Source organism: Eleginops maclovinus, chromosome 20 (assembly GCF_036324505.1).
Source record: "Eleginops maclovinus isolate JMC-PN-2008 ecotype Puerto Natales chromosome 20, JC_Emac_rtc_rv5, whole genome shotgun sequence".
Lineage (NCBI taxonomy): Eukaryota > Metazoa > Chordata > Actinopteri > Perciformes > Eleginopidae > Eleginops > Eleginops maclovinus.
Window position 1 is genome coordinate 7,551,737 of NC_086368.1, and position 21,617 is coordinate 7,573,353.

Genomic DNA, 21,617 nt, shown 5'->3' on the forward strand with positions numbered 1-21,617 from the left:
CTATCGCTATGTAGAGATACATCACGAAACAGCTCGTGCGGAGTCTCCTGTCTGTTTTCTGACGACTGATCCGCTCAGGATTGCACCATCGAGGCTCCGCCCCGGTGGATGAAACAAACACACCCGGGGACCAAGCGAGTCCTCAGTCCTGCTGAAAGTTCTGGAGAACAGGCTCAGAGCCGACCAGAGTCCCGGAAGTCCAGACAGGATATAAAAGGGAGCAACACACGGACATTACTTTAATTTAAACTCCCAAAGACGGACAGGGGACTCGGGTTTGTTCGGTTCAGCTCCGGATATATAGATAAACAAAACAGAACTTTTCAGTTACAAAAAGCTGTTTCGGTGGTTTTCCTGCAGCTTTTCTGTTTAGCCACGGTCTGTTTATTACTTTCATTCCGACCGAAAAAGAAACTCAACAGCTGACTGACGACACGTTGAGCAACCGGGACAATAATAATACCGAAACAAAGACGTCACCACGGACACTCCGCTCTCCTACTGTAGCAGTTTAAATTCAGAGCAAAACCTTTTTGTTTTTATTTCTTCAACCGCTTCTGCTCCATAGACAGACTGCTGCTTTGAGTCTCCTGGCTTCCTGTTTACCTGCAGCCCCTCTCTAAAGCACAAGGTAAGATAAAGAAAGAGATAATTTACTTAAGTGAAAGTAAAAGTACACAAATGTTGTGTCAAACCACCTATTGTTAATCGCATAGGATAACACTGTCAGCAAAATGTAAACATATGACATATCAAGTGTATGTCGTTCATTCAAGTCACATTACATCAGCCAAATGTACCGAAGGTAGGCTACTCATTGTGCAGATTTAGCTATATCTGAGTGTAACACTAATATTATCCATTATTTTTACTGATGCATTACAAGTAAACAACATCATTATAGTTTACCGGGTGCAGATGGAGCCTACTTTAACAATATAATTCACTTTCTTAGTAGTTAATCTATAAAATGATTACATCCAATGTGGCTGGGCTATATCAGATGCATTACAGTACAGTGATGCAATATTTTGAACTATGAAATAGTTTGTATGGTTTACTTTTACACACTTCATATCCACATGGCGGATGATTCTTTATCAAAAACGTCATTGTGTAAGTATAAGTGAGAGCAATATTGATAGAGGTATTTGCTCAAAACTATTTTGGATATCTTATTTTTCTCCATATCCCCCAGCCCTTATAATCTTAAAGTTCATGATGTTTGTTTATCTATCAGTTGAATGCCGTAGGTAATAATGTGAATTTTACTTTGATATTTGGTCAAGGTGTACATGTTAGCAGAAGATGCACTAAAGTAGAAATACCTGAAAATTGTACTTAAATGCAGTCCTTGAATAAACACATTGAAACTGTTTTACACCTCTGACAGAGCAGAGTTTATGAATTGTTGCATCCGTGTGTATGGAGATTATTGTTGTTGAGAGCTCAGTAGCTGTTTTGCTTTTTGGACTTTTCATCCATGTTAAACACAAATGTATTAAAGTGATTCAGACTCAGATATGAAAGATAGCTATTGACAGATTAGGAGGAAACAGTGTGAGCCCTTGTACATTTTAAGATGAGTATGAAGTGGCGTAAGGGAGCAGATTTCCTTCTGGAGAAATGAGACCAATCAGGACATGGGACAGAGAGTAGACATCAGACTGTCTACGCTGAGATGAATAAAAGAGTAAAACTTGTCAATAAGGCACAAGTCAGAAAGAAAATTAAATACAGACTAGTAGAGTTCAGTACATCAAATAAAGGCCAAAGCAAACAGCCCGGTTCTCTTCCACCAGTAACAAAACCTAATTTAAAACCCCATAAACTCCCTGTTTAGCTACTCCATTAATCTACATAAGGACACTTGTTATTTAACTTGATATATTATTATCATTTTTAGCTGCCTTTAATGTAACTTTGTATGCTTAACTCCAAGGCCTGACAAAAAGGTGAGTCAACGGGCAAATGAAAGTGTTGGGCTCAAATAGTTTTAACAAATATGAGCCTGACAGGAATGAAATAGTACCGAAACCAAATAATATATACATTTCTTAATTGTTCCTTCTATAAAATGCCCAGTTTTTAAAAGTTAAAAGTGAAGCCTTTAGATGTCTTGTTTTGTCAGTCCAAAAATATGTGACCTTTAATATGATTTGAAACATAAAAAGGCAAAAAACCTCCACATTTGAGAGGCTGAAAGCAGCATACTTTGCCACTTTTGCATTAAATGATTGATCAAATTCGTAGGTGGTTATTTCGGCTATCTTATCATTGCAGCTCTAGAGTAAACGTTCTTTTGTGAAGCAGACAGTAAAGACTACATGTTTACATTTACATGACATACTTCAGCGGAGAGCGTTGTGAATCATGGCTCTAGCACCGGTGCCGTTAAACTTTTAATGGAGTTGTAGTTTTGTCTCACTCTTTAAACTCAGTCTCTATAATAAAGGAGCTAGTGGCCCAACAAAATGTTTAAAATAAACCGCAATGGATGCTGATTTGTCTCAGAATATGTAGATTAAAGCTGAGAAATGTGCTTTATTGTATTCAGAAAGACAGATTACACAATGAGCTGCGTTTAGTAGAACCTGGTATCTGTCGTTTATTATTAACAGTCAGATTTTTGATTGTGAAACTGCAGCTGACTAGATTAGATATCACACAGCAGAGATTCACAGTGTGTTTCGGTGTGTGCGTGTGTCAGGGATGACGTTGCCACGGTGACGCTGTGACTCAGGGTGTTTCACCAGAGTGAAAGCAGCATTGGCCAACAGCAGGTTACAACACAGCATCACCACGGCGACCACAGGCTCTGACAAGCTTGATATAAAAACACTCAACGTGCGTTAGTGTGTGTGTATGTGTGTGGTAGGTGTTGACTGTATTTAAAGTGTGTTTAAACCATAAACTGTTGTGCTCTGATGCAACAATCTGAAAGCTGAAGCGTCTGTCAGCTTACAGGACGTTTCATCATGAAGCCTATAGACACGTTAGCAGGGTAACATGTGAGCCGCAGAGACTCGCAACACACCCAGATGTGAGATAATATAATCTAATAAAACCCATTTCTACTGTACGTAGAGATATAGCTGAGGAGGGTTGTGTGTGTGGGGGGGGGGCTCATCAGTGATGTGACCAGCAGAGGGGGCTAAGTAGTGCTTGGAGTTCCAGTTTCTTCTAGAACTATTCTGGAAATAGGACCAACTATTACCACACGTCCATTATTCAATTTATAATACTTAAGCAGTTTTACTGAATTCCTTGCTGCATTTGTGTAATTATCAGTTACATCGTTTCATTATTTTTATTTTTTCATTGTAAACTTTATTTTATTCTTGCTTTGATGTTTTTTGTATGATGCTCTGATTTAATTCTTTGGTTTTATTGTTTTTTTTTGCTGTTTTGAACCAATTTGTAATTATGTCTTTAAAAGGGTGTTAATCTAGATAACAAAGTAACTATCAAATACACAAGATCATTCCTAAAAAACACCTGAGCTTTACAATATAGGAAAACCGGAATCTTAAGCAGCTCTAATTAATACTTTTTATGATAAAAATTAAAAAATGGAAATGATGCGACTGTGAAACAGGTGCATAGATTCATAATGCATTTAAAGAAGTATTTATAATGTTTCAATAGCCCCAAAACATTAATTAATCCAACCTGCCTTACATTTGAATTCACTTTTTTCACTCATGTCACTTTTGTTTTTAAACACCTCCTCTTCAGCGTTACATCAAAAGATGTAAGTTGTAATTGACCTGATGTCTTTTGTCTCCTCCAATCACAGATGAGCATGGGCGTGACTGCAGCCAGTTCTCAGCGCTGTCTGAAGAGACTGTTGGATGAGCCCCAGGACAATTCACCGAAATGGAAAGCAGCTCGTCTGGATCCGACCCCTCCGGCCAACGGACTCTCGCAGTGCTTCAGGCCCAGAAGCCCCTCGCCCAAGCCCCACCAGAGCCAATCGCCATCCAGAGTCGGATCCTACATCCTGTTTGAACGCTGCGAGGGCGAGAAAACTTACCGGGCCGAGCACGCGCACACAAAACAGCAATACACCTGCCAGGTACAGCCTCCACTGATACTGGAAAAAATACTTCCAATACTGCTTATACTGTAAGACATACTGGTGAAAATACTATAGATTCTGCCAAAATTACAGCTTATCCTTCTATAAAAAATGTGATACTACATCAAATATAACTCTTTATGAAAAAATATTATTGATACGGTTTATATCTTTGCATGAACACTGTTTATAGTGGTAAACATAGCACAGTTACTTCAAACTTTAAAGCTTATAATAAAGAAAAAATGCTTATATTGTTTATACTGCAAAAATATTTGTATGCTCGTATTAAAGTCATTTAAACATATTTTGTAGTATTTTCAGCTTTAGTGTTGGCAGTATATAATGTCAAGGCTACATTATATACTGCCAACACTAAAGCTAAAACTGCTGAAAATACTACAACATATGTTTAAATTACTTTAATTTACGACATGTGCTGATACTGCTGAAAATACTGCTTATGAAACGACTGATATTGCTAAAATAAATACCCATAGTTTTGGAAACACCAATATTCTTGAACCGGCAAAGAATTGCTTTTGAAACACTTTTTGGAAATAATGCTGATACTGCTAGTGACATTGTAAATACTGTTGAAAATACTCATGATATTGTAAAATTATTCCACAAGGAAATTTCCAACTGTATTCATGTTATCTAACCTGAATATCATGGTTACAGGTGCTTCCTCTGCGTGGTTACCAGGGACGGTTGGCTGCTTACTCCCGCATAGGTGACCATGACAACATCTGCAGCCTGCAGGACGTAGTGATTGGCGAGGACAGCGTGTACGTCTTTCTTCCCCGTCACCACGGTGACATGCACGCGTACGTGCGAAGCAGGAAGCATGTCGGCGAGGAGGAGGCGGGGCATCTGTTCGCTCAGATGCTGAGCGCCGTGACGCACTGTCACCAGCACGGCGTTGTCCTGACAGACCTGAAGCTCCGCAGGTTCGTCTTCACCGACAAATACAGGTGAGACTGACGGACTGAAAGTAACGACACTGCTGACATCAGTAGTATCAGCAGTATTATAACAAGCAGCAACATCATAATGGTATCATTAAATGTGTGTAATACATCTACTGATGATGTATAAATTGAAAGTTTGATTTTCTTTCTGCAGGACACGTGTTGCTCTTCTCGGCCTCGATGACTGCGTCCTCCTCCAGGGGAACCATGTTGATGACTCTCTGACGGACAGACACGGCTGCCCCGCCTACGTCAGCCCCGAGCTACTGACCAATAGGCGCAAGTCTTATTCCGGCCGCGCCGCAGACACCTGGAGCCTGGGCGTGTCTCTGTACACCATGCTGATTGGACGATACCCATTTCAGGACACACAACCTGCCGCGCTGTTTGCTAAGATCCGCCACGGGGCCTTCAGCCTGCCTGATTGGCTCTCACCCCGAGCAAAGTGTCTGATTGGCTGCATGCTGAGGAAGTCGCCCGCAGAGAGACTGACGGCGTCGGAGCTGCTGATGCACCCGTGGCTGAACAATCCGCGCACACCACATCACAAAACGCAAAAGACTCATCACAGCTCACACAAAACACCACAGGCTAAACAAGAGGACGATGACCAGGTGGTCCCAACATGGACGGAAAAACACTAACACACGTTTGTACTTCTATACTTGTGAGGACCCAAAATAATTTAATTCAAGTCCACAGAGTTTCAAAAAAGTATTATTGTTTGCATCGATGCCATAAAGAAAGCCTACAGATAGCTTCTTATTTAGCAAGTTCTTCAGACCTCTCAGGAAAAAGTGTATTTGAATATATTCTGCTCAGAGTGATGTAGTCAAGACACATTGCTTTGTGTTTTTACATTTCACTGAGGTTGTTCCACCGTACGCCAAATCCGCCCAGGGTAACTGTGGATACACACATTGGAAAATAAAAACACCATCCTCTTATGGTTTTGGTGTTGCAATTGTTGAAGCATGTCCTTTTCTGTGGTAAATCAAGTATTCATTTACACAGGAACTTGAAAGAGACAGACAGGATTGCATAATTAAAGGAAGGATTATTATTGGGAAACCAATCTAAAATGCTGATAGTGTCATTCTTCTACAGCCCTCACATTCTGCAATGAAGGAACATTTATTTAATCATAAATGTATTCCATAACTTGTCTATTGCCACTAAGTCAATTAGCCCCAACCCTTGGGGGACCTTAACCCGATATTAAGTATAAGAAAAAACAAAGAAAAAAAAAGCCAGTCAAAAATTGAAGTAGTCCTCACAAAGATAGACATACAAGAACACACACACACACACCCCTGGGTTACTTGACCAGACTCACGTGTGCCTTCCTCAACAAGCGACTTCTAAAGAACAGAAATGCCCAGTTCCCTGAAACAATGTAAAGTTGACATTAATGTTGGGACAGCAACTTCCTCTCAGTGTTTACACTTCCTGTTTGCTCCCTAGAATTATAAGACAAGGATCGATCCGTTTGAAAATCAGCAGACATCTGTCTGAAAAACAGAAATACCCAGAGAAACTTAAAAAGTTTAGATTGAGCTTAAGTCTGTCTTTAAATGAACAACTCGTCCCTTTCTTTTCTGCTGATCCTAGTGTAATGGAAGCTATTTTTTCATGATTAAACCTCCATTCACACTCCATTGATTTCTCTTTTTGGGGTGCCAATAAAACTGGTTATCCAAAATAAAAATAACTAACTATTTCCTGGATGTCATATATATTCACCTCAGAAAAAATAGCAGGATTATTCTGGGACACTGAAAGTGTCTCTGGATCGACCAGCATCCCAAAATAACAGTGCTGATGTGTGTCAACGGAAGGGTATAATGACATCTCAGAATGAAGGATTGATTATAAGCACTGTGTGTTCAATCATAATATGAAAATAGCGATGTTGTAATCTTAAAAAAAAACAATTCCCAACTCTCAAGTCTTTGACAGACCGACCATGCAACCAGCCAATAGGATGCCTTCTTCTGAATGTGTCACACCTCAGTTCCAGAGAAAAAATAAAAGATGTTTCACCAACTGATTTGCCTCTCACTAGTTTGTGTTTACGGAAACATTTTAGTACACAACCAGCAAAACACACAGCCAGCACAAAGCAGGTCTGTATTTTCCTTTTGTTATTAGAATGTTTGGGATGTAGAGACCTGTGTCTATCTAACTTTGTGGCAACATGAGCACAAGGGTCTCAAGATACATACCGATATAAAAGTGATACTGATAATATCGTCTTAACTTGTAGCCAAAAAGCAAGACTCTCTTTTTAAAAATAGAGTAAGATTACAGATTGTATGTGATAGGCTATGGGACGGGACATCTCTAAGTTGCTGACCAATCACAACAGAGCTGGCCAGCTATCCAATCAGAGCACAAAGGGCTCTGGTTTCAGACGGAGGCTGAAAATAGGTGCAGCAGCACAGGCAGTATGAGAAAAATAAAGAGCTTTTTGAACATTAAAGCATGTGAACATCAAGTCATAGTAGAGGCACTAAATATAAATCTGAAAACAAGCGGGATATGGCCCCTTCAAGGAATGAAACATGAAGCTGTGATGTTTTTCTCACCTTCATGTTTTATTGTTAAATCTTCTGAATTTTCTCTAGTCCTTTCCAACACCCGCTTTAGTCTCTGTTCTGTCCGGGAAATATCCAATCAACACTCAGGAAAGTGTCCCTCGTCAATGGCAGCAGCCAATCAGGAGTCAGTGTCCATGTCATCAGCGTCGTCACCCTCTGAGCGGCAGATCTCTTCCAGCGCCAGCTCTGACAGGAAACAGGAAGTGCAAGAAAAAGAATAAGTGTTTATTTCAGAATTTGCAACAAGTTCTGATTGGCTGAAATGTAGACATCTGAAAGATATTTATTTGAGTTGAATTGAATAAGAGAGGCAAACATGTCACTCATTAGACTACATTTATCAATCTAATATCATAAAAACAGCATAAAATTAAACTATTTTTGACATTAAAACCATGTTTACAACAAGCAACAACGATTATGAAGAGAAATAGGGGAAGAGACTAAACTGACCTGAAGGAGTGGATAAAGTATCAGCCATCATGTGACAGACACGCATCAAGTTTAGTTTCCATGTCAATGTCATCATGAAATCAGTGTTAATAGATCAGTGTGTGTGTGTGTGTGTGTGTGTGTGTGTGTGTGTACCCTCGCTCTCCCTCAGCACGGGGATCCTCCTCAGCGTGTCCCGTACAGCGGGGATCACCTGGTCATACATGTGCAGCAGCGGCCTGCAGCTCTCGGAGAAGCTGCCGTGATGCAGCAGCAGCCAGTGCAGCAGCAGCAGACACTCTCTGAGCAGGGAAGCCGCCGGGCCGCACCACCATGGCAACGAGGGGGCGGGGCACTGTGGTGGGGGCAGGGCCAAGCCTGAAGGAACAACGAAAAAAACAAACTATCAACGGTAATCAATGATTTTTAAGACACATTGATGGGTGTTATAAATTGTTTTAGGGAGGAGGTGAAATAAAAAAGTCTGAAATGTGACTGACCTGTTGAACCATGTAGATCCAACCACTGACGATGGAAGACAATCACCACTGTCTGGACCAACTGAGAGAGAGCGAGATTAGAGGATTGTGTAAAAAGTTGCAACATTTAGTGTTCTATCTAAAAACAGAGCAGAGGAACAGACAGTCTTACCTCGGTGTAACATTGACAGGTGCTGTGATGGTTGGTCCAGCTCTCTGCTCTCTGGGTCATCAGTTGGCTCAGCAAACAAACCACCTGACACAAAGACAACCAGGGCCCAAACAATTAAGGTCACAATACAGCAGCCAAAATGTAAAGAAATAACATTGAATTGTCAACAACGTATGCCTTCAATGTTTAATTGCACACTGTGGAGAAATACCCTAGTAGGAGGGTTTGTGTTTTGGACGGAACTTCATATTTGCATTGTACAGCGTTGAGTTTGTCATTTTACTTATTGTAGATAAAGGTTGCTTAAAAAAAATAATAACATACACGGTTTCGTAAGTACAGACAAGTTCTTTTAGCACCCCCATGGTCTTTTCCCATTTAGACATGTAGTGGCATTGAAGCCACAAGGACACACACGACTCGTTGAGATTAAGAACAGAAAATGTAGTTTAGATGTAGTCGGATCACAAAAAAGCAATAAGACCAAGTCCAGTCGTCAACTATTATACGATGCAGAAGTCACTACAACTCTGCAGTATGTGTGTGTGTGTGTGTGTGTGTGTGTGTTACCTGCAGGTCCAACAGAATCCAGTCTGTGTGTGTAGCCTGGTTGTCCGGTCTTGTTCTGATAAACTGGAACAACTTCAGGAAAATGCACGGGTCTAAAGAAATCAACAAAAATCAGAACAGTGCTGCAGTCACATCGTGTGGAGCAGGAACCCAAACAATGCAGAGAACATTTGAAGCAAAATAACCTGATTACAAACATCAAAGAGAGGTAATTGTGGAGACTCACCGTGCTGCGAGCAGAGCTGCTGGGCCAGTGTGCGCTGGTCGTACATGGACTTGAGGACGGACACACTCCCCGACACTGTTTGCAACCTGCAGTCTGCTGACAAACACACACACACCACCTGCAACACACACTGCAACCTGAGAGAGAAACACAGAGACACATTTATTTTTTATATAGTTTTTATGTAAACTAATACATAGTCATAAGCAGAGTGGGACTTTCACGGCGGCCATGACGGCGATGGCCTTCATTGCCCCTCGGTCTGGCCGTGATGCCCCGAAAATAATTGTACGTCCTACAGCCACCATGGCCGTTGTGCCCTGATACTGTTAAAATCTCCAAGTTGCTTTAAAAGTGTCAGAGCGGTGGTCTGGGCCCTGAAATGCATTAGTCCTTGTAGCTTGGATTGGTTCCGCACACCTCACATGTCATCATCGCCTCATTCAGTCATCATTGCAGCGTCTCGCTATATGACTACAAGGAGGCCTCGTGTCTCTTTTTGTCCGTGAGTTTATTCACTTCTGAGACAGGTTACTGTCGTCCGGAACCACGGCAAAACAACAAAGAAGTACGTTAATTATTGCACACACATATACCGTTAGCTCTCCCATAGCATTCCCCCGTCTCTCTCTCTCTCTCTGTGGGAACCTCCCTTCTCCTCACCCAGTGGCATTTTTATATGTACAAAACTGGTGGGGCACGAACAACTTAGATATATAAAGGCTTTCTGTACCTTAATACATGGAGTAAAGAGCGCTATCACAAAGCAAAACTTAACAATAACAACGACCGTGATGCCACAGACACTCGTCACCGTGGTTACAATAGCAATCATCCATCGATACATAAACTGTACTTCCGCTCATCAAAGCTCCAGTAGATGGTCAACTTCTTTCATTTTCTGTTTGTATTATTTACCGCTGGTGATGTAGTCTAAGCCCTCTCATCTCCTCTGCATAACTGCACTTTTCGCACACACACTTACAGCCAATCAGCTCTGACTTATGAGATGACGTTTCAGTGGGGCAGCGAGCGCTTTGCTCCAGTTCTGATTTGTTTTTTGCCGCACACATTGAATGAAAAACTACTCTATTCAATGCGCAGTGTAGTAAAAAAGTGATTTGTTTTCCATGTCATTCATGTGTTTTTATTATCAGAAAGTTAAGTTGTTTATTTGTAAGCTCAAAATCCTAATTTTTCCCGAAATGGCCTTTGTGCCCTGGCATGTGGCCTTTGTGCCCTAAAAAAATTTGTGACACAAAAGGCCAAATGGCTTTGCCCCTGAAATGACGAAATTCCAAGCCTGGTCATAAGTCAACACAGAATTGGACTCATTCCTGGAGTAAGAAATAAACAAGTGGCTCCTTTTTAATTCTGATCTCATGGTCAGACGGAATAATTCATATTTTATCAGTTATTTATACGCTCCGTTTTGATTGTAAATCACTGAGGATGGTTTTCGCTCAGATATTGCATCACGGACAGTCAGTGGAAAAAATGCAAAAACCACACACTCCCTGCTCAGGCACTCCTCTTTCTCCAGTGGTAGTCCTCCAAGGTGTGTGTTGCATCATGTGTTTTTTGTGTGTGCAAGCGTGTGTGTCTGTAATGTAACTAGAGGATTGTGGAAAAAGAAGGTGTGCTATAAAGAGTTTCACAATGCTAGAAGCTCTCGCAAAATGAAGACGAAAACTCTGAAAATCTAGCAAACTTGTAAATCCATCATCAAGTGACAACTCATCATCATGATATTGATCTTCATGATGACTCTTATCCTTGACTCAAGATTTGGATCCCTACCAAGACCACAGTTAACATATTCTGTTCATTTTCAGCTTCATATTTGTATTTAGTGTCTCTACTGGGACATGTCTCCATGCTTTAATGTTGAAAAAGGTCTTTATTTTTCTCATACTGCCTGTACTGCAGCACCTCTTTTCACCCTCTGTCTGAAACCAGAGCCCAGTCTGTTCTGATTGGTTAGCTGGTCGGCTCTGTTGTGATTGCTCAACTGCTTAGAGATGTCCCGCTTCTTAGCCAATCATGTACAATGTGTTGGAGCTCTAGCCAATAAAAGTGCAAGTTGTACATAGTGATTTCATTATGCTATGGATGAAACCCCCCAAAATCTCAATAGGACCTCTTTAATTGAATCTTTTAGTTAGGGCTGGGTGAATAATCAAATATATTATGCAATTATTATTTTGGATTCCAACTAAAATCCAAACAAGATAACGAGATCAAGCAATTATTGTGACGCATTCCATTTCGCCATGATGCTCTTGTTTTGTATTGCGTCAGAAATCCAGCACACCTCTTTCCACTATTGCGGTGCACTTTCACCCAGGCCTGACACCAAAAACTTCCACTCAGCCATGCTGTTGCACGTTCAGTTCAGCGTGCCAAGATGACGGAGCGAGAGACGGTGGTTAACAAGAAAAGACTAAGCAATTCAGCTGTTTGGAAACCTTTTGTTTCCAAGGATTGTGTGTTTGATCGGGTGTGTACCTGTCAGCATGTGTGTGTGGCGTCCTCTCGATAAGCACGCGCAGAGTCTTCATGGCATTGAGGACGAGCTCCTCATTCTGCGAGGCGCCTTCACTGCCTTGCCCGGCTTCACACAGTCGCAACAGTGACTCCAGCAAAGCATTCTGGGAGCACAAACCCACACCTGCAGTAGAGGGTTCAGGCTAAGAACAGAGGGGGTAAAAGAAAATATCATTAAAGGTTTTATGTGATGGGAAAACAATCTCTGTTAATCATAATAACATAATGATGATAATCCTTCTAGAAGCCTCCTGGAAGTTATATATATATATATATATATCATAAAGTTGAAATGTTCTAAATGAATGAATGAATGAATTAGTACAATATAAACCATATCTGAAAGTGGAAAGGTGTGTGTGTTCATCAGTGTGTTCCTGTTTGTACCTTTATGTCTGGAACTCGGCTCTGACTCTCCTTTGACAGCACAGCCTCCACCACCTGGAGATGAGAAGTAACTGTTGTCATCTATACTGCAACTTTAAAAGGGGAAAACCATTCATACTGGGTCGAGAAAGCCTACATCAGAAAAAAATAAACTACAGATGCATCACCTGTGTGATTTCAATGTTATTAAAATAGTGTCTGCAGGTTCATTACAGGTGTTGTTGTTGTTGTTGTTTCATCACCTCGTCACTGTGGGCCAGCAGCAGGTTGAGTAGCCTCAGAGCAGCCAAACCAGTGTCCTCCACACTGAAACCAGTGGAACCAGCCTCCTCCAGTCTCCCCAGTCCAGCTGCAATGCCTGCAGGGAGTGAGCTGACAGCAGTGGAGCTCGAGCTGTCGCTCCCAGCGGGGGTGGAGCGCAGCGAGTCCAGAGCCTGACAGAGCCGAGACAGGTGGAGGTCCAACAGAGGGAGGACGAGCACAGCTCCAGGACACGACCTGCATAGACAAACACACAGAGTAATTTAGATCAAACTAAATATAGAGTTTTGCTTGGATTAATGATGGTTTCCCAAGTCCCAATGAGAGTCTGCATTACTGGATCTTACACAGTAAACATCTAAATGATTGCATCTTAAAAAACTTAAAAATAAAAGGTGTAATCAAACATGTTTTTTTATGTAAATAGTGAACCCTTTTTTTTATAAATGTTGTTGACTTGTCAATGAAACACTCACTGGATCAACTGTTTTATATTTTCTTGGGGGATTCTGTAAGTATCTACATTAACATAAAGCTGTTAACTAAAGTGATTTCAGTGCTGCTGTGACGTTTGGCCACAGGAGGGTGCTGTTGTCCACAGAAATGTTTATCTTTAATGTGTTTCGTTGTTGTGGATTCTTCAGTGAGGAGCAGTTAGTGCAGTTCATCAGAGCAGCTGCAGTGTCTCGGTCTACCTTTTGTTTGTGCTGCTGGCTGCTGGTCGGTTCTGGCTCAGCATGTTGAGTCCAGTTACAGCCAGACTCTGGACCGGGCTCAGAGCCGCTCTGGGGGCTCCGCCTACACCGACATTAATGCTGGCTGCAGGAGCAGAGTGGAGCAGAAAACCTGAAGACAGCCCGCTGAAATCACAGAACACCACATAACAGCACATTAGCTGCTATTTTAAAACCGTCATGTGCCTTGGAGCTGCGAATACTAATAGTCCTACAACCACAGATTAAACTGCTGGATTAAATTCCTTTTATTAAAATTAAAGTTATTTACATTCAAGTTTTGTGTCTGAAGATTTGCATTTCAGTTGATTTGGTGCCCCCAAGTGGCAGTTGAGGGGAGTTGATGGCATTAAGTAACTTCAAAACGAGCCTCTATAAAAACATTAGATTAACATTTGTGTGTGTTTTTATTGTCATAGAGGAAGGTTTTTTACCAGTAAATAATTGTGCTTTAAATCTCACAGCATGATGTTTACTTTTAACTTTATTAAACCTGAGAGACTTCTCATGAGCATTACAGCCGTGTATGGCTCAAGTGTAGCTGGGGGTTAAATGCCTTGCTTGAGAGGCATGTTGGTAGTGCTAATGAGAGGGGGAGATAGCTATTCTTTTTCACTACCTGACCCACATTTATTTTCCCACTACAGATATTGAACAACTATGTTTTTTTTGTTTTTAATACTCCAGCAAATACCTTCCTGTAACCCCCACAGTGCTCTGTTTTACATATGAGACTGCATTAGTGCCAACATTGTCATGGCAACAGGTGCTGAGTGTTTACCTGGATTTTAGATGGATGTCAGGCAGACTCATAGACAGCAGGTGAGACAGGCCGAGGCTGCTGGGAGACAGAGGCTGCTGCAGCAACAACCCAAGCAGCACACCTCCTGGAGGACAACACACACAAAAAACACACACAAGCTTTAACTATTGACTTTCAGTCTTTAAAAAAGTGGCTCTTAGGAAAACATGACCTATTATCTCTTAATTTGTTTAGGCAGACTGGCTTAAAAAATAAATGGTTGAGAAAACCAAGGGAAGTCTGTGTAAATCTCAAAGGTCTTTCCACTGACTCTCATGAGCAGCGCTGCAGACTGACCTCTGTGCTGCAGGTGTGCAGGTCTGTCGGACAGGAAGGGGTCTGGACGAGACACTTCTTGTCTGTCACCAGATCTGCCGCTGGATGACCCTCTGTCTACTGAAAACACACATTCACACACCTTAATCAAATGTCGGTTTACATTAACACATCCGCTTTAACACCAACTGTCGTCCTCCACATGTGACCCACCGTCTCTCCGTGTCTTCACTGGTGTCACTTTGGATGGAACATGGGCTCCAAATGTCTCCTTGGTGATAAATCCATTTCCTGTTGGGGAGGAGGCACTGCCGCAGCTCCCATGATGCAACTGGGCGAGACTGCTTAGTACTTTAGGACTGAGGAGAGATTTGAGGTTTAGCTAGTCAGACTCACTGTACGTAGTAGCAACTGTGTATCCCTACATGAAAGGAAACCAACAACCTACAAGCTAAAAACCTATACGGTGATAGTGATTAGACTAAGATGGGGTTTGTTTACTGGCTTCTTCAGTAAATAGTTGTAAAAAAGTGTGTTTAAGGACATGTTTAGAACATTTGCTGTCTATAAGATTCAACTTCAAGCATGGCTTTGACCCATACGTCATGAGAAGCCCCATTTTCTTTTTCAGTATAGTGGCATTTCATTGTTAAAATATGTCTTCTAAATGTTTTATCTGGCGTTTTGTTTTGTGGGGATGAAGCTATTTAAATTCAAGGTCTAATGTAAATGCTCCCCAAAAAATAATTCCCTGCAGACCACTGCGGGCTGGTGAAAACGATGTTAGGCGGGGATGTGGAAGATGTTGACCAAGCAAGACTAGGGGGGAGTTTTTTTTAACTAATTGTGTTATTAATAACGCGTGCATACTTAGCAATGTTTTATATTTGCTGTTGTAATAATGTAAATGTCCTGGGACATTTAAATTGTTTTCTGATTCTGTGTATAATAATTAGTGTTGGGTATCGTTTGGAGTGGTGGTGTGGTTAACTATTAATCAAAACTTCCAAAAACCTTGTCCTGGACATAGTTTATGTATTACTGTACTGTATAACCTGTACAAACTGGGACTGTATAAACTGTTTAAACCGGGACCAAAGTCCGAAGTCTTTAGAAGTACTTGCACAAGCAGCCATATTCATCAAATACTGTTACGCTACCTCAAAGTATTCACGCACAGACTCCCTTGGGCGCTGACTTGGTCTCCCTTTGCTATCAGATGATTGGCTGAAATTGGCTATGTTTTACTTGCATAGTTTTCAGGTAGCAACGGTCAGCGATTGGTTGGCTGCTGCACTTTTCTGAGCGCCCCAGCGAGAGAGGGTAATGAAAAATACCACAACAGGGGTTTAGATTCTTTACATTACAAATGATTGTACATTTAAAATCATACATTCGGAGGATATTCAGTAACGTTTCATTTAAAAAACTTTTTTTTTTTTAATTTGAAATACACTTTCCACCGGGGAGGCAGGGGGGGAGGAGGCGCCCTAAAACCCACTATTGACCAGCCGCCCGTGCTGCAGACACAGTTTGAGAGCGCAGTCGCTGCATACTGAATATCTGTATTTTATAAAACTTCACAACCTCTATGAGTTCATTTATATTAATGTGATGCATTCAAATGTTTTGTTGTACAAGATAACCCAGAGCCAAAGACGTTCAGTTTATAATGATATATAACAGAGAAACATATTTATAATATTAGATTATATCCTTGGTGATGACTAACCTGTTTCTAGGCAGTGGAGAGGCCGTCTTGATTTTGTCTGAGCTCAGCAGTTTAGTCTTCATCTCGATCATCTCGGCTTCTTTGAACTGCAGCTCTGACTGCAGAGACTGAACCTGAACACAGAGAGCATGTCTTTACCATGTTATTCTGAGAGCACATGTACACTGTGATGAACCTGTGGGTGTGTTTCAGCTCCTTACCTTCTTGTTGAGCTCCTTCTCCCTGTTCTCATGCTCTTTCTCTTTCTTGGCCTCCAGCAGGATCTGGTTCTGTCTCTGGGCCTCCTTCTCCTGCTGAGTTCCTCTCAGAGAGTCCCGCAGGACCCGGATCTCCCCGTTCTTCATCACAATCTCATCCTCCACCTCCTTCAGCTAATAACATACAAAGTCACCAGGACGTGTTTAACAGAGACTGTTTTCAGCTGCTACAGGTACGTTTCTATATTTGATATCAACAGTGTCCTTCTAGGTGTGGACATCAAACAGCACCATTTTAGGTCCAGACTGAGATGTGCAACACCGACAATCAAACACTGGCAAGTAAAAAAAGGTAACATACATATGATTATTTAGAAGCTTTCATGTGAAATTGGAATGCGTTGTTTGTTAAATTCAACTCCCATTAATTATATAGACTTATAGACTGGGCTTTTGTTTCTCAGATGTGAAGTGTGTCATTTACATAAAAAAAAACCTCTTAACAAGTGGCCTGGTCTCTATCAACATTAGCATGCAAGGCAATTTAAAAAAAGGGAAAATCATGTTTTTAGAATACATTTACTAATAAATTAAGTAAGAAAAAATACCAGTCTTAAGTTTATGGTGTCAATGATATAAAACCACTTCAAGTTATTCTTATTTCACTTATTTTTTGCTCTCGTAATACTTTGTATTTCAACTGTTTTACATCAAAATGTGAACAGTTTGATCTCATCTTAAACACCCTGCTTAACAAAAAATATGAGGTTGCAGACAATGTATAACTGAAAGTGTATTTATGCTTTAATCTCATGGGTGAATGCAATATTAAATAGATTTTTTTTTAATTAATTGAGAAGTTAGCGAAACTCACCTTCCTCTTTAGCTCCGCGTGCTGAGACTCCAGCAGATTGCTGGAGTCTTCTCTCTCTGACCCAAACCGCTGCAACCTGTTACCTGAACAAACAAAAACAACACAGGTTTGTCAACACATTCAACACAAAATAATGCAGAAATAAGAACAAGGAACCAGTTGAGAGCATAAAAGTTTACTGTAACAGCACACATCAACTGACCATGCCGTCATTTCTTTTTTTGAGCAAGCTATTTCCCTTCAACTATGGGTTCATTATACTCACTCATTTTCATTTAAGGTGATTATTTTTTTTACCTCAAACATTCCAGTCTACACCTTTATTCAAGCATGAATCCACATATGTTCTCTTTCACATCCCTTAACAATGATGCAACAGTCTGTGGTCAATGAAGTTGTTTGGACAGGGTTACTCCAAACAACTTCAGACCTTTATTCTTCGTCTTTTTAAAGGGAATTCTAGAAAAGCGATTTTGTGTTAAGAACAAAATTCTCTCATTTCATTCAAATGTTTACATACTTTGGGATGTACGTCGGTCAATTATACCTTCAAAAAGACACAAAAGATTAATCAGCAGGTATTCAAATATGTATGTTTCACAGCCAAACTGACTCACACGCGTTGTTCTTTTCTTACTGTGATAAAGAAGAAATATAACAGGATCTAGGAGATTCACACTTTGAGACATTTGGTAGTGTTTTCAAATATTTAAATCACTGTCTTGGCAGATTTGATGCCAACAGAGGAATATATATATATATATATATATATATAATATTCTCCTCTAGTGGTTATTTTCACCACTGCTTTCGAAACAAAAAACACAATCCCTTCAGTAATCAGTTGCTCTCTAAACTCACCGAGGGGCTCTCTGCCTGGTGTCCCAGAATTCCCTTTGTTGCTGCTGCTGCTGAAGCCAAATGTGTTCTCTCTGCTCTGATTGGTTGTGGCTCTGCTTAAAGTTCTGCTCTGCCCTGCTGACGGCTGACAGGTGGATCCGCGCGCCAGCTCCATCGGTTTAGTTCCTGCTTTAGACCCAGGTGCAGGGGCAGGGTTCGATGTAATGGCCTGTGAGGCGAGGATGTCAATCTCATTAAAGTCGTCCTGGGTGAAGTCTTCGTCATCTCCAAACGGGTCGTCAAAGCCCATTGGTGTCACTACATCCGGGCCGCGGAGGCGCTTGGTGGGGGGGCAGTTCATGCTTTGGTAGAAGAAAAGGAAGGGAAGGAGGAATTATCAACAGCAAACAACTGCAGTGTAGCATCAAACCTGTCAGAGCAGGAAACCACCTCTAATAAACTTAGAATCCTCTGAGGGATGACACTTCCTACACTCAAAAGAAGAACCAGAGCTGCTTCAATGTGACAAACTTTGGGAAGTATATAAAGTCCCACAAGAGTAACCGTGTGGCAATGGTAAGAACAGAATTTCTTGTATTGTTAGGTCATTCATTAATGTCCAAAAATGTTATGACTTGCCCTCGTCATTTTTTTCAGAGCTGCAGAAATCTCTTGTATCATTGAGGAACGTTAAAGAGCCAACGGATCTCTTCAGCCAAAGGAAATTGAAGGTATTAATTTGGTTGCTTGCACAAATGGGTGATCATCCTGGGTTATCCATCATATTTATTTATTTATTGTTTATTTGGTAGGGACAAATAAAATATACATTGACAGACTGAAAACAGCTATCCGATGCAAGTATCATAGTGTTTATAGCGAACGCTAGTTTGCAACGCTCGTCCCTAGAAGGGCTTTTATGGAACTAGAAAATTACAACAGTGAGGTAAAATAGAGTTGAACAGAATACAGCAAGATACAATAATGCATACATTAAAAAACGTTAAAACTAGACATGGGTACATGTTTGTTGTTGGATTAACCATGATTTGGTAGCTCTCTTAAAAGTGGTGAAGTTAGCAGCAGATTTCAAGTGATCAGGTAGCAAGTTCCAGGACTCTGTTCCTTCCACAGAAAAAGTTGTCTGCGCAAAAGATCTTTTGCAGAATGGGACCTTACAGTTGCCACTAGAAGCTGCTCTGGTGGATCTGCCGCAGCTCTGTAATCTCTGGATGTATTTGCAGAGAGAGAGGAGCAAATCCATTTACACATTTAAACACAAGCTTTACATAATGAAAGTCAATACAATTAGCAAAACTTAAAATGTTGTATTTCCTTAAAATGCGGCAATGCAAGTATCTAGCCTCTGCATGTTGATTTTAATTGGAGTTAACTTAAACCAGAAGTTAAAGCCTGGAGGTAAGGACATCCATCTTAACATTGATGAGGAGTTTAGTGCTCTACAGGAATGTAAACATTTTATATTTTAGATAAAATTACAGCAGCGATATGGTCCAACTTTGCAAAGACCAAACAGACTGCGTATTTCCTAGCTAATTTAACATTCCATGAATAAGTTCAGTGTTTTTTTATGTGTGTTACGTTAGTTCATTTGGGTTATCCCGTTACCTTGTCTCCTGGTGGTGTTGCTGTCGCTCCTGTTAGCCGCTAAAAAGTGAATGCTGAATGCCTAGCATTAGCTGTGATTCAATAGAAACGTTTACCTGCTAAGCTAACACAGCTCCCTCCGTTACATTATTAGTTAAATGTCAGTTAACACTTTATAAAAACGACGTTGGAGGTGTTGCTTCAAACAGTGCTTCAGCACTAAATAAAAAGGTTAACTTGGTTAAACGGTAGCCAGCAGCTAAACAATAAATAGTTGTCAGGATGAGATAAAAGTGTCTTGTTCCGCCCGCTCCGGTGCCGCTGACAATCTGACCAATCAGAGAGCGGCTATGATAGTCCGACCAATCATAGGCAACCATGCGCGGAGCTGGTTGCTGTACAGGTCCCTGTTGCAGACAAACTGTACTAAACGCGCAATAGACAGGAATGAGCCAAGTCGTTTAGCTGAGAGGAGAGGAGCTAGGTGTGGAATTTTGACGCTTTAATAAAAAAAATGAATTAAAGAAACAATATTTATTAGATTAAACAGGATACCCAAATGAAATGATTGTGACACTGTAAGGCATAAGTGCATGGTCTGTACAGTGATTTCAGGATTTTATCAAATTTTGGTTTTGGAGTAGATGAATCTCTTCTTTGCATATATCCAACCAGGGAAATTTAGTTGCCACCAGGTGTAAAAACACATTTAACCAAAAACAACCTTGAATTCAACAATCTAGACAGATGGCACTGACAAACAGTACTAATCTGAGTTTACCTCAAATGTAAATAATGCAGAAAATACTACATGCATAAAGTGCTTAGGTTCCGAAAGCAAATCTGCAAATTCAGGCTGGTAACCTCCATTCAAAAAAACAAACGTGGTATCTTTTTGTAGGAGCTCAAACTCCCTCTGAAGGGGTTGATCAGGACATACCAATAACACTGGGGCATCCCTTAAGGACCAAAGCCTTGTGCTATATTTAGGCACTCTGACGCAGGACAATATACAACACCCTGGCAGTTATGTTATAACATTTCTATTAGCGTTAATCAAAAAAAGAAATAGAAAGGAAATAGTACAGAGAGGACTTGCCTTCTCTAAAACAGTAGCAGGACATCGCTGAAGATAAGATATTAACATACACAAATATTCGGAAGATCAGAATAACAGCCTTTCTTGGAAAAACTTTGAATAGTGGACTTTTTATAAAACCCAGCACAAAGATACTACTAGAACTACAAGGAATAATGTGTACCAAATGTGATATACTTCACTGACAGACGTTTGTTTTTTCAGTATTAACAAAATGAAAAGCAATACAAATAAGTAAATAAATAAATAAAACATTCTATATCTTATAATAACAATCAGAAATGTATCTGATCTTATCACAAAAGATTGGAGAAGGGGAAAGACCTTTCAAACTGATTCAGAGGCAAGAAACACAAATAAATTCAGATATTGCAAAAAAAAAGACAGAAATATAAACTATACAATCCTCACAATATTTCCATTTTTAAGAACTGTACATGTTTTGGCAGATATAATGACCAAGGGATGTGCAGAAGTGTGAAGGTCAGGGAATATTTGCAATGTACAGAGCCAAGCCTACTCACAAAACAACGGAAGCATATTTAGTCAACTAATTAACACGTATATGTTGTTTAATCAGTGCAGAAAACACATAGTAATATTAAAATGTTTTTTTTACAGGGGCTAGTGTCTGTGACTATTTATTGGCCAGGTGCGGTACCTTCTTGGGATCTCTGCTGGTTGCCTGGCAACCTCCTCCAACCTCCAAAACTCCTATTTCCTCCT

At 40.6% G+C, this 21,617-nt stretch overlaps 2 protein-coding genes and 1 long non-coding RNA gene across 7 annotated transcripts; 2 read left to right on the forward strand and 1 right to left on the reverse strand.

Annotated features, from left to right (window-relative positions):
- Nucleotides 1-113: 113 nt before the first annotated feature.
- trib3 (tribbles pseudokinase 3) lies at nucleotides 114-7,105 on the forward strand. Its single transcript, XM_063910352.1, has 4 exons — nucleotides 114-631; nucleotides 3,800-4,078; nucleotides 4,766-5,058; nucleotides 5,210-7,105. Exons 2-4 carry the CDS (start codon nucleotides 3,800-3,802, stop codon nucleotides 5,697-5,699), a joined length of 1,062 nt encoding a protein of 353 aa, XP_063766422.1. The 5' UTR covers nucleotides 114-631; the 3' UTR covers nucleotides 5,700-7,105.
- atrip (ATR interacting protein) lies at nucleotides 2,832-20,103 on the reverse strand. 5 transcript variants are annotated; one of them, XM_063910349.1, is made up of 20 exons: nucleotides 19,814-20,103; nucleotides 19,364-19,412; nucleotides 18,206-18,546; nucleotides 17,865-17,891; nucleotides 17,345-17,427; nucleotides 16,474-16,644; nucleotides 16,274-16,386; nucleotides 14,755-14,900; nucleotides 14,563-14,661; nucleotides 14,245-14,350; nucleotides 13,425-13,589; nucleotides 12,711-12,966; nucleotides 12,469-12,522; nucleotides 12,043-12,224; nucleotides 9,535-9,671; nucleotides 9,309-9,400; nucleotides 8,739-8,822; nucleotides 8,588-8,648; nucleotides 8,244-8,465; nucleotides 2,832-7,841 (listed from the first exon to the last, which is right to left on the reverse strand). In XM_063910349.1, exons 3-20 carry the CDS (start codon nucleotides 18,543-18,545, stop codon nucleotides 7,774-7,776), a joined length of 2,406 nt encoding a protein of 801 aa, XP_063766419.1. In that variant the 5' UTR covers nucleotide 18,546; nucleotides 19,364-19,412; nucleotides 19,814-20,103; the 3' UTR covers nucleotides 2,832-7,773. The 5 variants fall into 5 exon arrangements, 4 of the variants coding, with proteins under 4 accessions (XP_063766419.1, XP_063766420.1, XP_063766418.1 ...); XR_010168173.1 differs by lacking the exon at nucleotides 19,364-19,412 and having other exon boundaries at nucleotides 2,833-5,087; nucleotides 7,644-7,841; XM_063910350.1 differs by lacking the exon at nucleotides 19,364-19,412 and having other exon boundaries at nucleotides 14,563-14,658.
- On the forward strand, nucleotides 8,459-13,740 carry LOC134882571 (uncharacterized). The gene is made up of 2 exons (XR_010168174.1): nucleotides 8,459-8,499; nucleotides 9,315-13,740. It is a non-coding gene; the product is annotated as an uncharacterized LOC134882571 (long non-coding RNA).
- Nucleotides 20,104-21,617: the final 1,514 nt, after the last annotated feature.